Source organism: Vanellus vanellus, assembly GCF_965231255.1.
Source record: "Vanellus vanellus genome assembly, chromosome: 2".
NCBI classification, from domain to species: Eukaryota; Metazoa; Chordata; class Aves; order Charadriiformes; family Charadriidae; genus Vanellus; species Vanellus vanellus.
In genome coordinates this window covers 97156006-97170521 of record NC_138906.1, presented here as the reverse complement: position 1 = coordinate 97170521, position 14516 = coordinate 97156006, and the positions used below count along the sequence as shown (strand labels likewise).

General features: G+C 37.3%; 1 protein-coding gene across 1 annotated transcript in view; it reads right to left on the bottom strand.

Annotated features, from left to right (window-relative positions):
* Positions 1-4472: 4472 nt before the first annotated feature.
* The window catches only part of RPRD1A (regulation of nuclear pre-mRNA domain containing 1A), a gene marked incomplete at its 3' end in the record, with an annotated part of 23186 nt that continues 13142 nt past the window's right edge, over positions 4473-14516 (bottom strand). The window contains exons 2-6 of the mRNA XM_082499531.1: positions 6851-6980; positions 6015-6121; positions 5842-5936; positions 4769-4895; positions 4473-4669 (exon numbers count right to left, since the gene is read on the bottom strand). Of these exons, the coding sequence (XP_082355657.1) occupies positions 4473-4669; positions 4769-4895; positions 5842-5936; positions 6015-6121; positions 6851-6980 (656 nt within the window). The remainder of the gene's footprint in view (positions 4670-4768; positions 4896-5841; positions 5937-6014; positions 6122-6850; positions 6981-14516) is intronic.

The following is a 14516-nucleotide window of genomic DNA, read 5'->3' as shown; positions in this document are numbered from 1 at the left end:
ATGAGGGTGAGAGGAGGCTGTTTTGTTTTTCTAGAAAAATGAGCCCACACTCATTAATAAGTAATATAAGATTATTATAAAGATATAATAAGGCCAGGTTGGATAGGGCTTTGAGCAACCTCATTTAGTGGAAGGTGTCCCTGCCCATGGCAGGGAGGTTGGATGTAGGTGATCTTTAAGGTCCCTTCCAACCTAAACCATTCTAGGATTCTACACCAAAGCCTTTATTTGAAATTTAGTAAGAGTATATTTACTCTGTAATCAATGTGAGTGTGGAAAAGGCAAAAGCAAAGAAATATGAAAAAACACCCCAACAGCAGATCAAGTACTTCTCTTGTTCATGTCAGCCCTGTATTTTTACAACCATGCTAATTCTAGAATGTCCATCAGTCTTTATCACAAGGAGATGAGCGCATCTGGATACTAATTTATGTATACCTAATTACCTATGTTCCCACATAACGTTAAAGCTCTTTTTATCAGCCTTCAATGAGATCAATAGATCAACCACCATTTCTGTTCAAAAAAACAGGGGACAGGTAGGAGGGGGACACAACAAGGAAGCAGAAAGGGAAGAGTCAGCTGAATTAGTAAAAAACAGGAGATTATATCAGTCCTCAGAGTTCTGAGAAAAAAGGGTTCCTACAAAAATCTTTCTGCAAAAAGTTCCAATTCCTCTAACAGACAGAATCACATCTACCTATAAATACTTTACAAGTTTCCAGATACAGCTGCAGTACACTGAACCTTAAATATTAATACTACCTTAAAAAAGTGAAGGGGAAAATGCTCTTTAGGACAATCCTAAATTTGAGGGGGGTTCTAAAGGGGTGCAAGAGCAATTATAAAATACATCCGTTACCTACATAAAATGTAAGATAAATGTATGTTAATAAAGTGAAAGTTCTTTATTGTGCTTGTGAAGGACAAGTTCTATATCCATCACTGCTCACTTCTGATGTTTATGTAAACCCAAGAACTAGAATGTAAGTTAAAAAGCGAAAGTCTGAAAAAGTCTTGTTTTCCCAGCTCGTTCCTTTTGGCAATGGCAGCTTGAATGCAAGTGACACCCAAACTTCTGCATTTGGAATTTCAAATGATTTAACTGAAAGGACTTGTGAGTTTTAGGAATAACCATGTGAAAGTTTGCTCTTCAAGAAAAAGGAATGACACTGGATAAATACTTATCCACCTCGGGCATGAACTCAGTAACATTTGTGAGAATATAGATGAAAATAGCAGAGGTTTGGTATGGGTAGTTACAGAATTCCTCCTCTTCAGTTTTCAAAAACAACAGACAATACAAGATTTTGATTCTTAAATTTATTTTTAGCAGGATGTGTGTACTAATGGATGGTGACATCATTAGAAGATAGGTCCATGTCCACCACCTGCAACAGAAGCTAGACAGATGTTAAAGAAAACAATTTAAGAGTTAAAGATGACACTACTTACCCAGAGCAGACTTACGAAAGTCACCTACTAAGCAATACAGTTAGCTTTTGATGCAGACGTGATAGCTCATAATATTCATCTGTTGTCAAAATTTCCTGTCAAGATTTAATGCATACACTACCTTGATTTTGATGGGAATCGTGCATTACTGTTTAGAAATAACTATTAGAGAAAGTGTTATTTTTAAAAAAGTACTCATGGAAAGATAGGGTTTTCGAAGTTACTTACCTGTTAATTTTCTTCAGAAGTTAAAAGGTCTCCAAATTTAGGTCTAAAGCTCCCATCTAAAGTTTAAAGTTTGCAAGAATTTGCTGGGAATTCAATTTCTAATCCTGTTAAACCAGGTCAACAGCAGGTAACATTTCTCAATCCCACTAAGAATACAACCACTTGCTTCTTACCATACTTGGATGTTTGACAAAGCAATAAGGTAGGATCTCAGCAATATATTCTCAGATGGGTAACACCATTTCAGAAAGAAATGAAGACTTGATATGTTACAACCCAGAGACCATGTTACACTCAAAAAAATGTCAATAGCCAGACAACTAACAAAGGAAACAAGCTTGCCTAGAACAAATTAATTTCACCAGAAATTAAACTTAAGCAGCAAAACCTAGGGACAGGCAGTTCAGGAAATGCATTCTCAAAGAATTAGGTGACAGGCCTGTTTCCAGTGCCATTTCAAACGAGCAGCCAAGAAGCAAGGCTCAATCTGAGGTATGGTATTTCCCAAGACTGTAAAAACAGGGTCCTCACTTCAGAAAACAAATGCATCTGGCTACAGGTATTTGGTATTTACACCAGAAGGTAGCCATTTCTTAAAAATGAATAAAAAATAAATTAAAAAAACAAAACAGAGAAGCTAAATCACCTGGCCCTATAGACACTATCATGCAGACATCCTGATCTTACATTTCAAAAGTTCAGAATGTTTATCAGCCTACACTTCCCAAAACCAAAAGGCACTACTGGTAGTGGAGCACAAAGTCACTTCACTCAACACAAGTTCAGAAGCGTGATTTTAAGGTTCTTGTTCTTTACAATGTCTTGGCTCATAGCTCTTTAATAGGACCTTGGGTTGACACCACCTTGGTTCACAGTTCTTTATTAGCAACCTGATCAGCCTAAAAACATTCTTACAGTATACCTCAACATCCTAGGACTTCATCTGGTTAAAAACAGACTGCTACAAGTACTGAAGACTGGCTCCTGCTTTCTGAAGACAGACCCCTGAAACCAGTGTGAAACCGGAAGCATGCTGTACTAGAATGAGATACTTTAACAGTTTAAATAATTCAGCCAAGAAACCCAGTTTTAAGGACTATACCTGGGAATACGCAATTGTTTTCGCTTACAGCTATGACCTCTTTGATCTAGTAATATTGGGAATTAAACTGTTTTGTATTTGTTGAAAACAACCAACAAGAATGGAATCTATCCACAGCTGCACTCCATTCGTAATTTCTGATTCATTGAGTTCTTTTGTTTTTACAGAAGTATAAATCTGTCTGAAGGACTAAGTCACTATCTTTTGAGCAACCCACTATCCCAGTGGTCTACTATACCTTAACAGGGTCTAATTGCTGGTAATGATCTATAAAAAGAAGTGAGTGCCTCAAGACAATCAGTCCCACACTGGTACTGTGGGAACTTGTCCTTCAAACACATCACACACGCAGAGAAGGTATGGCAGGTGATTAAAAGCTTAAGGCTTCCTGTTCTTTAATCTTCCAGATGCCATTGTGCAGCTGGATCAGATGCTACTGCAATCAGCACTACCGTGCATACTATCTATCTTACATGAAGTTGGTTGATATTCTTCCCACAGGATCAACACAGTGAAGTTGATAGGAAGAACCTTCAATTGCTTTTCTGTGAGGCATAGAGCAAAGGAAGGAAGTCAGGAAAATAAGAGTAGTCTAGGGATGACATAACTGATCTGAATGATCACTTCAGATACATTGTGAAAAGCATTTTCCTGAACAAAGACACCACAAAATCTGAACTCGAGTTATGAAGTTATAAAACGATAAAGAAACCACAGAGTGAAGAAAGTGTTCTTGACAGGCCTGTATGATATGAAACCTGAAGAGCAATTGATTTGTGCACCATGGTAAGGACTGCATGCACATGCTGCAGTTACAGGGCACTGCAACTGTTCTATTATCACCCCTTGCAAAAGCAGGCAGCTTCCATTCTATTACTGTAATACCCGTTAGAGCTCAAAGCTGAGACAATGGATTTGGGAAGCGAAGGACATGAAATTACAGACCTATTTAGGATATGTGGGATGGTCAACAGGAGGCTTGACAGTATTATGTAGTAGGAAAGGAAAACAGATGACTGGTAATAGCAAAGAATGGAATAACTTAGGGGATCATTTGCTCGTAATGAGCTGTTCACTCTGCATCCTTCTTTTATTAATTTGTCCTGTCCTAATGATGCTAGCGCTACAAATACTGCTAAACAGCTGTGTTAGAGGTTGTAGAACCTAAAACTACATTTTACTGTTTAATGGATGCTTCAGTCAGGTTAAAGAGTTGTGCTGAAACCAGTAAATAAACTTATATTCTTTAAGTGGCTTCACAGACCTACAACTATTAGAAAGATCATTCTGTTCACAAAAAGGACATTATTAAACAGTGTAATGCATAACTAAGACTTACAACAATGAATGAAAAGAACAAGAAAAAGTTTACTCTATGAAGAATTAAGTTTGTACCATTCAGGATAAGGCTTTCTATCTGCACTACTAAAACTAGGTCTGTACGGTAATGAAGACTGAATAGGCTAAAAAACAGAGAAAAACAAAGAAGTGATCACAGTTGTAACATTACCTAATGTTGAGCTGGTTTAATAGATTTAGAATACTAGAACAAAAGAAAAAAAAATCTCATTAAAACTGTGCTGGAAGCAAAGACCTAACAGTGCTGATTAAATATTTACCCTTGGAGAGAAAATTTGTTTAGGCAAACTAAAAACATTCGCAAGAACAAGCTTTAGTGAAGAATGGACTAAAACAAAACATTACGCACTTCCAACTTATGTTCTTTCTCTGCAAGGAATTCTTTTTGACATCGGAGAAAGTCCGACAACATTCGAGTTAGCTGTTTTCTATCATCTATTTCAGCTGCCAACCTGCCATTGTAATCCGCCAGCAACATACATGCATCATCTACCATTTTGGAAAGTTGCTCTCCAGATTCCTTATCTAAAAAGCAAGCAGAGAAAAAGCAAGTAAAGCACGATTTCATTATATACCATGAAGTTCTCACAACAGCATTTCAGTTACTGGATCCCCAACCCTCACCTGTTATTCTGTCTAACAGGGACACATCTTGAACCTCTATCGGCAAAGAAGCTATTCTCTGATGAACTGCTGCATCCCCAGAAGCAGCGTTTTCTAGTTCTTGTAACGCTCTAATGAGATCTGTGGTCTGAAAAAAGCATGCAAGATTAAGAACTAGTTTAAATAAACAGATTCTAGTACAAAACAGTATTTCACAATAAGCTTAGGGAATCAATTTGATGGCATTTTTAAAAGCATTTATGATATCAGTGTTATAGCAACATTCTATCCCCTCTCAGACTGAAAATAAAACAAAAGCCATTAATTCTCAGAACAACATCGCAGTGCTCCTAGTTTTAAAGGTCATCTTCCTAAAATAGATTTTTCATTTAAATTCTTGGTATAGGACTACTTATAAATCTTTTATTTTTGACAGTAGTGATTATTTTACAGTACCTTTCATTTTACTACGCTTTTTTGAAGTTATTTTTCTTGCAGTTTTGCTTCACTACCACATCAGACTAGATCAGTGTACTTTTGGAAATAGGTCTGATGTTCATAGAAGCCCAGATGTCTGCTACAGAGAAACATACTAAATTGTGATTATTTGATGACAGTCATTCTTTGCCGTAACAAAAAGCCTTTTGAGATGAGGCAGTACAGTAATAAAAAACCCACAAGAATTATAAAATCCATAACAATGCAAGGTAGATAACAACTTTTCCCAACCATCATGACTGCAACATTGAGAAATATTTTACTGATAAACCAATAACAATCTTACTCTAATACATGTGTTACTGGAAACCAAATGAGAACCCAAAACATTGTAGAAACTAATACTGAAAGCCTGATGTGGGCAAAGCTGGATACATAGTTCATATGCTCTAGTTTACTGTTAAACTGACTAAAGTTACAGCATGCTCAACTTCTTAGCTCCACTAAAGAACTGTGAAGGAAAGTTTCAGGTGTAGCCACCCCTGCTCAGAAACAGTACCTCATTTAAAAGGCAGAGACCATTCAAAAACAAGAGTAACTGAAAAATTCTATATGAAACCATATGCAAATACAGAATTTTATAAACATTCTTTTACCTGTGGAGGGTCAGTGGGAGAACTTCGAGGTGAACAGTTATTTTCATCAACTTTTATCTGTTCATATGTGCGCTTCCTCACCTTTCTATCTCCATCTAAACGAAAACAGAGGAGTCAGAGAAATAGTATTTCACACAACAGACTGAATTTTTGTACACACGCAAAATACTTACACAAAGCTTGCCTAAGTTGTTCTAATACATCATTTTCATAAACAGACCTTTCTTCCCAGATAGAGAGCACTCGGCCAAGGTGCTTCTTACAACTCTCATCCGACTCACTGTTACAAAAAAAAAAAAGGGGGGGAGGAGGGGGGCAAAAATCAGCACTAGGTAAAAATACAGCACTGCCGTACTATTATCTTTCACAGAAGGATCTTGGCATACTTTATCAATATCAAAGTACCAGAAGTCCAATAATTTCAGAAAATAACAAAACCACATTTTAAAGAAAAGAAAGCAAAGAGCAGTTCAATACGTCTTAGCAAGCATGTAAAAAAAGCCAATGCCCAATTCTCTTTCTGTTCGCTTGCTTAACCCATAAAGCCATAGGTCTCTAACCCTATTATGCAAACACTGCAAATAGGTTTGTGTTGCTTCAACAGCTGTGTACCATGTGAAAATAATTCCATATCAAGACTCCAGCATCCTCATGCAACAAGATGAACGGCTGCTGGAAAAAAAACAAATCATGCAACACTAGTAATGAAACACAATCAAACTGCTGTAGCATATAAACTCAGACTGAAAGCAAGTCTTAATTTAAGGCACAGCTAACAGCTTTCTAAGGCAAAAGGGACTGAATGCAGATGAGTTTACTACATAACTTCATCCAACAGCATTAAGGCTATCCAAGATCAAAAGAACATTGAATAAATTAAATTAACAAGACTTCAAGTACAGAACTAGCACACAAGGACTAGCTGTGTCAGAAGAGATGAACTGAGGACTTCTCTAAATCCCTCTCAAATACAGTATGATGAAGGACACTGCACGTAAGTTTACTGTACCTTGAAACATGCTTAAAAGCCTCCACTATTACTGGAGCAAAGTCCTTCGTAAATTCTGGTCCTTTCCTTTTGCTGTTCTGTATGACATCATTGGCCAAGTACAGGAATGTCAGCTTCCTATTTGGTTTTGCTAATAAAGAGTGATAAACAAGAATAATTAGAAAATTTAGTTCCTCCAACTAATACCTATTTATGTGCATTTATACTAAACACAAAAAACTCCAAATCACATTTTTTCCTAGTCTCATGACTGCTTACAACATTTCACTCTGATTTTTTATTTACAAACGTGAAAAGACTTCAGCCACCCGTTCGCTTTTCTCTGTCTTCTGCTATAACTCTTTCCTCAGATTCTTCCTCCTTCATAACACAAGTTGCCTCTAGCCCCATCTCCAAAAATAAACAGAAAAAAAACATGATATTCCAAAATGATTTGGAAAACGATTTTCAGATGTTTTCCTGAGCACAATGTAATTTGTCTGTTTGGTAGCCTTCATGGATTTCTTCTACATCCTTCAGCTTCCCTTTGAGCCTGCATAAATTTTGTACACCCATGAAGTCCTCTGACTAGGAGCTGCACAGATCCACAATCGTTCATGTGAAGAACCTCCTCCTTTTGGCTTGAATTTCACTCAGTCTTATATAACCACCCCTCATTCTTGTATTTGAGCAAACTGAACAGTCAATCCCTAGTCGTCCTCTCCATATCACTGTGATACTTTCCTCTCCCAGCTCCTAATCATTAAAACACTCATGTGCCTCCAACTGTAATATCAAAGAAACATTTTCAAAAATCACTTTCAGGCTGCTGTAGTGTATCTCTTCTCCAAGAGTCATAAGCATTTTACCCCATTCCCATTAACGTACAATAGATTACAAGCTTCCAATTCACTAATTGCTTTTGCAAATCCATTCTGTGTTTTCTAAGTGTTCCTACTTATGTATTTTCATTTACCATCACACTTCATCTAATCTTCATCTTCATTAGTCTACAGGTTTCTCAGAGCTGCAGCTCTTATTATAACACTTCTACCCTTGTCTTAACACCAGGAAAACCTTCAATATCTATTACCACCACACAAACTCAGTATGTATGCTCTGACGTTAAAAAAGTTTGTATTGAAAGACAAGTTTTTTCTGCCTGCCTGAGGAAAGCGGCATTGTGCTAAAGCCAATCTAGGTTTTCTTAAAACTCATGCTTAGTTCTCAACACGATTTCATTTTGTTAATTTCCATTCCAACCTCTCAAACATGCAGAGCCGTCATCCTCACATACAAAAAGAAAATTCAATGTTAACATGCTTCATTCTAAAGAAACATTTTTGAGAATAAACTATAGAGACTCCTCTGAAGGACTTCTCTGGACACAAGGTGGATCTATTAAAAGTCTGCTCCAAACAGCAAAGTCACTACATGCCAACACCCAGGAAATTAATCTATTTGGGTCAATATCTGACTAAACTAAAATGTAGATTTATAGACTATTTAATTTCTATATTAAAAACTGACTGACAATATAGCAACACATCTACCTATGTTCCAGGTAAATCACAGTTCTGACACATAGAAAGCTTTAAATTATTCAAAGAAAATCTTCAAAAACATGGCTTGTCTCAGGGGTGCACCAAAATTAATAAGCATTTACCAAAGCTGATCCTGCCCTCTCCATTTCTTAAATGGGCCCAGAATCAGGACACAAAATCTGATGAAGCAGATTGTTCCCCATACTACATCCTCTGAACTCTATGCAGGATAGGTCCTTGTCTATCCATTTCACAGAAAAAAGTCAAGTGTTAATCCTCAGTGATGTAATACATTTGTGACAGACCTCAACTTCCTTGTTTCCAACAAGTAACCAAATCAACTGAGCTGGTATAAAGACAGAAGGTGCAGTGACAAAGTCAGATGATGTTGATTCTCACAAAGCCTAGACTTTATCTATTCACTACAGAAAACGGAGCAATACATCGTATTTGGAAAACACATGCTAAAACCCAGAAAGTCATGTTCAAGCTTATTTCCTCTAGTATTATATTTTCAACTTACTACTACAATTCAACAGAAACAAAGCCAAATTTTATGAACAAAAATCCTCAAAACACTATTAGGCTATCTGTAGCTTTCTACCCTCATGCTCACAAAGAATATTGTGAAGTAAAATTTAATTCCTCTTGCTGTAAGAATGCTCTGCACAAAATTCCAAAGCTAAAAATTATGCCTACTCTCAAGAAGCATTCCCTTTCAGTTCACAAATCTTCAGGAGTTACATACTGGCCTACTACCCCTCTGCCTTACACACGAGACTAAAGTGCAACATAACCTTTAACAACTGAGGTTGACAACTCTTGAGCTGAAAAAAACTGAAGTGTTCTCTTGCTACTATGACTGTAAATTAACTACCGAAGTCTGAAACACAAAATTAAATTCCAGACCAGATATATCTGTTCTGAAAGAAATTACATGTTTAAAGCCTCTCTCCTCAGTAGCAGTGACACTAGCTTTTCAGCCCTGGGCTTTGATATACCTCAGAACACCAAAATGGATCAAAGAACAATTAGACTGTTTAAACAAAAAAGTGTCCTCAATGCTTGGCAAGACTATCAGTAAAACGCACTCTTACTGTCAGAAGAAAATGAAAGATAAAAGGTATAATCTTAGGTTAAGGAAGGATCTGAAAGGCATATACTGCCAGAGTGTATAGTGTTGGAAGTGGCTGGCCCACAGTATCTCTGGTACACCACCAGCAGTCTGCAACCACAAAACTGCTAAGAAAGCACCTACATTGGACTAAACCATCTTTTCAGAAGCTCTGTGCAGTGTTCACGTAACTCTTCTGCTTGTTTCAGTTAGATTTACCATTTACCCACCAAAGCCATCACCAAAGCAGCTCCCTGAAGTGCTGATTACTGAAATATTTTAACAGGTCAACAGTGCTGGCTAGCATAAAGCCCATACTACGCAGATTACTCTTAAAACATCTACAATGAGACTAACTGGGATTGGCACCTTGCAACTGAGACCAAGTCTGTCCCGAAAATGTATCTGACATTTAAATGCCAATTAATGAACTACAGGTATTCATGGCATTTCACCTGCAACTAGCATAATCAGGCATCTACGGTGGAAAGACTTAGCATCCACATTAGCAAGCTTTAGTTTTCGGCAATCTGTACTTAGGAACGCACGCTTTGTTAGCCTTGTTTGGGTATTCCTAGTTCTCCACCAGTCCGATATAGATGCCCTGACATCATATGCTTGAGTCCATAATACTCTAACACTGAAGTGCAAGAAGCACTTTTGTGCAAGAAAGTCTAGTATTTTACCGTGGAAGGCAGTAAGCATGTTATTTTCACGGAGGTTAACTCTGGCAATCCAAGCCATCATAATCACCCATATTTGTCTTCTCCAGGTTTACCTCCTGGCATTGGAAACTGAGCTTCCATGAAGATTCCTAGAAACAAGCCTGTTAATTTCATGCTGTTCTACACATCTTCCCTAGAGCTGAGAGACTTTTGCTGTCTTAGACATGCAGGAAGAAACTACAGAGAAACACAAAGGCACAAGGGATTTCACTTACATCCCACTGCAAGTGTATACACTACTGACCCATCTGAAAAAGTTACATTAGGCTTTTACCTTCTACAGGTGCCTTTGCTATGTCAACTGACCTTGAATGAAAATATCACTTAACAAGAAGTTCTGAGAAAATGACCATCAGTAAGTTAAAATTCCACAAATGTTATGAGCACTAAACAGTTTCTTTACTGAAATTCTCTATATCAATCTCAAACAAAGATTTTGATCAATTGCTTCTGAATTACATTAGTCTACATACATGCGGTACAGTATACGAGTGTCAGCACTTCTCCCAAAATCCCTGGGACACTTCCTGGGTCACAGAATGTTTCACACCTTTGCATGAGAAGTTACACAACATCTTTGTAAACATTTGACAAGCCTTCAAGCTTTTTATTACAAGACCCAACTCGTCTTTTTTTCAGTCAAGCAACGCTGAAACTTGACTGCAAGTTCACTGACCCTTCACACTGAGAGCTAACCTGAGTTTTTATGCAAGCTGATTAAGTGCAGCATCTTTGGTAACATGACTGAAAACACACCTGTAAAAAGTCACTTAAGGGTCTACCACCAGAAAGGACAATTCAAAGATAATATAATCCACAGAAGGCATGTTGTACAATAAGCACTGAACAATCTTAAAATTCATTGACCTTCCGTTGTGAAAAAGTTAAACTAAGTGTTCAACAGTGCACAGTCACCTGATTCTCCTGGTGAATTTTACCAAGGTTTGAGAACTGCTGTGTTTCCTTTTCAGAGGGGAACGAGATTGCCCGTAGAATGTGTGTCCAAGGTTTGAGGGTCCAAGTATCTTGACTTTGAGTTTGGAGGCTAGTAGCCAAAGGGAACACACCATAAAGCCACTGCTGGGAAAGAGGCCATCAGCATCAAATTACCATGGGGGTGTGAGAAAGTTGGTCACAAACCAAGGAAACCAATTCAACAGAATTACTCTGTAGAAACTTCCCACTGCACTTAGTGTATCTTGAATCACCTGAACACATGAAACAAACCAATTCCTGTCCTTGCCTGGCCAGTACAATGCCAAGATGGATATGAATTGACAGCAACAAGAGTTTTAGGACAGGAAAAAGACACTGAACTTAATTATTTACAACAAGAATGATGAAAGACAGGCAGGTACAGGTAAGATACCAGGACATGAGTGGTACAGCAACAAATGCATATAGATTTCTACCCACTGCATTCTTTCAAGAGCAATAGTAGAGAGTCAACTAGTAAGGCTGGATTACACAATCCAAACATGACTATTTTAAGTGAAAGATTCTTACATTGCTAATCTGTTACAAAATGACCTGTGGTCAGGAGCAAGTCACATATGTAGCAAATACGTTTCTCTAACTTGATGCAAGAACTCACGTTCACCTCAAGTTTTGTCTGCTGTTGGCTGATCTCCAAATTTTTTTGCACAGATGAAAAGATTCATGTGGATAAGCAAGAAGGTATCCACAAGCACCTCTGTTTTAAGTATCTTACTTGGCCTCCTCAAGAACACCTAATAACCAGTGAAATCAGTAAGCCATAGTTTCATTTCTTCTAAATAAAACAAAATTTATTTATTCTCTCAAGTGTATCACATTGGCCAATGACACTATACCACCATTAAGTAAAATCTTAAAACCACCACTAGTGAAATAGTTTTTCTGCCAAGAGAAAGAATCTACTACATAGTACAGAAACTACCTGCTTCAAATTAGGAACTTGCTTCCTGAAACCCACTTCACATCTGCAAGGCAATATTTTTCCACCACTTTTGGCTGTGGTTCTGCTCCAAAGCAGTTGACTGAATATCAGAGCAATTCAGATGTAGTACAACTTTCAAATCTGGGTTCAATGTTGCTAGGCCTTCTCAGTTTGCTTACTAAAATCTTTTATCTTCCAATTTCAGCAGCATTGAGCTGCCACAACAGCCACTAGCTTCAGAAAAATGTATTGCATCAATGCCAACAGCTATAATGAATGAGGACCCAAACACCAGCATATGTCCCAAGAGCAGAAGTTGTAGACAAACAGCCATAAATAAGCAAAACCAGTTGCTGCTTATACCACTGAATGACTTCAACACCCCAAAACAAACAAAAAAAGTTCAAGCATAATAAATTGGCACACCACATAAACTGGCAGAGCCAAGTGCTAAAAGTATGTCCCTCTATAGCAGCCCAGGTGTACTTATACAGTTGTAGATGTCTTAAAGACAATATACAATGGCTCTGCTAACCTGGATAAGCTTTGCAGCAAAGACAATGATCAGTGTGACACTGGTGAGGTGACAGATGACAGCCAAAAGGAGAGGCCAAGTGATTAAGGGGAGGGCAGTGTTCAGCATCAGTTTCTGAGACTGACTAATCTATGAGATGCCATGTCAGGCTCTGAGGAAACAGATATCTGAATCTGAAATTAGGTTTAAAGATACAACATGACAACTATTAAAATATCACTAGGCTGCAAATACCTAAAAAGTGATAGAGCTGGACCTGGAAAAGCTAACAGAAAATAAGTTGACAGAGAAAGAAGATATTACAGACAACTAACTGTAGCTTGAAATAAAAAGTCCCATATTACCAAACTCAAACATTTAGCAATTTTATTTTATTTTTTCCCTTTTAAACTGGACACGTTTTAACCCAGTATAGAAAATATCACATGGAGCCTACTGAACAAGCGCTTACTATTCACCCTTGAAGGCTGATGCTTTGAATTACGGAATTGAAATTTTTCATTTCAAAACAAAACACACAAACCCCTACAGTTGCAGAGAATTCTGAAATCGGGGAGCAAGAGATAGCAAGAGAACATAACTGATTTGCAAATAACAAAAAATAAGTCTCAACAGCCTCTATCTCAGAACAGCCTCTTCAAAGGGGTTTCCTAAGGGTTTTCTCAGCAGCCACTCAGTAGCAGTAGGCTTACACAACAAAGTTTAATGTGTAATACCACTACTTAATTTAAAAAAACCCTGTAAGTCAATCCCTTTACGGATACACAAAATTAAATAGTTTTAACAGGCCTACCAGTTGCATTTTGGGAATGACTGATATATTCACATTACAGTTAATTAATTAGTATTAAACTACTTAAATACTGAGTAAGCTTATGAGTACTAAGTAATTAACTATTTAACTTGGAGTGTTACATTTCATACAGCTGAAACCTAGCTGAAGCAGGATCATTTTTCTCAGGGAACACTTTTCAAGCCTTTACAAAATTCTCCCTAACTCCCACTCAAAAGGTCTCTGTAAAATAATTAGATTTTGTGGCAACATTATCACAATGTAATACACACAAGTTACTTTGAAGCAATCATGAAGCTGCCATATTACAAGTACCAAGAAAAAAGCCACACTTTTCTAGAATAAAAATCCAAACTGCATAAGATTCTCATGTTAGTAAGACATTTACTACAAATGAAGTACTAAAAGAGTAGCCCCACCAAATTATTTATTCCATAAATCAACTATGAAATCCAAAAGAATGCAGACTCATGATCAGCATAAGCCAGTGCTAATACCGGCTGCGGCCTAAAGAGGTGATACTATCATCAGCATTTCCTTTGTGCCAGCACTAGTTTTCCATCAGGGAACTCATCTATTTCAAAACTAATTATTCATTTTAATGGATTTTCATCAGCAGCACAACACAAAATATTGTCAGCAAAAAAGCATCAGAAATATTTAGACATTTAACCAACAGCAAAGTGGAAAAGGAGCTGTTCTGTTGTCATTGTAGACCTCTGCTTATCTGTCAAAACAGGAGAAATCTTTGTTACTTCATTACAGTTATCATTTAAGTTAAAGACAGTCTATTAATCTTTTCTCATTATTTTACTCACCGATGAACAAAAGACCAATGAACTACAGAATCTATTCTCCACTAATGATAGTAATAGATAGTGAAAAAACTTGAGCAACGCTGGAGTTCTGCAAGACAAATCCAATGTTATGTTAACGGTTCCATGTTATGACAAAGACCTGCAAGTTTTGCTCATTCTCCAAGATAATTTAAGTGCAAGAATTCACCAAAAGAATCAATGAAAGTTCAACTGTAGAAAACCTGTAGATGAAGGTGTATG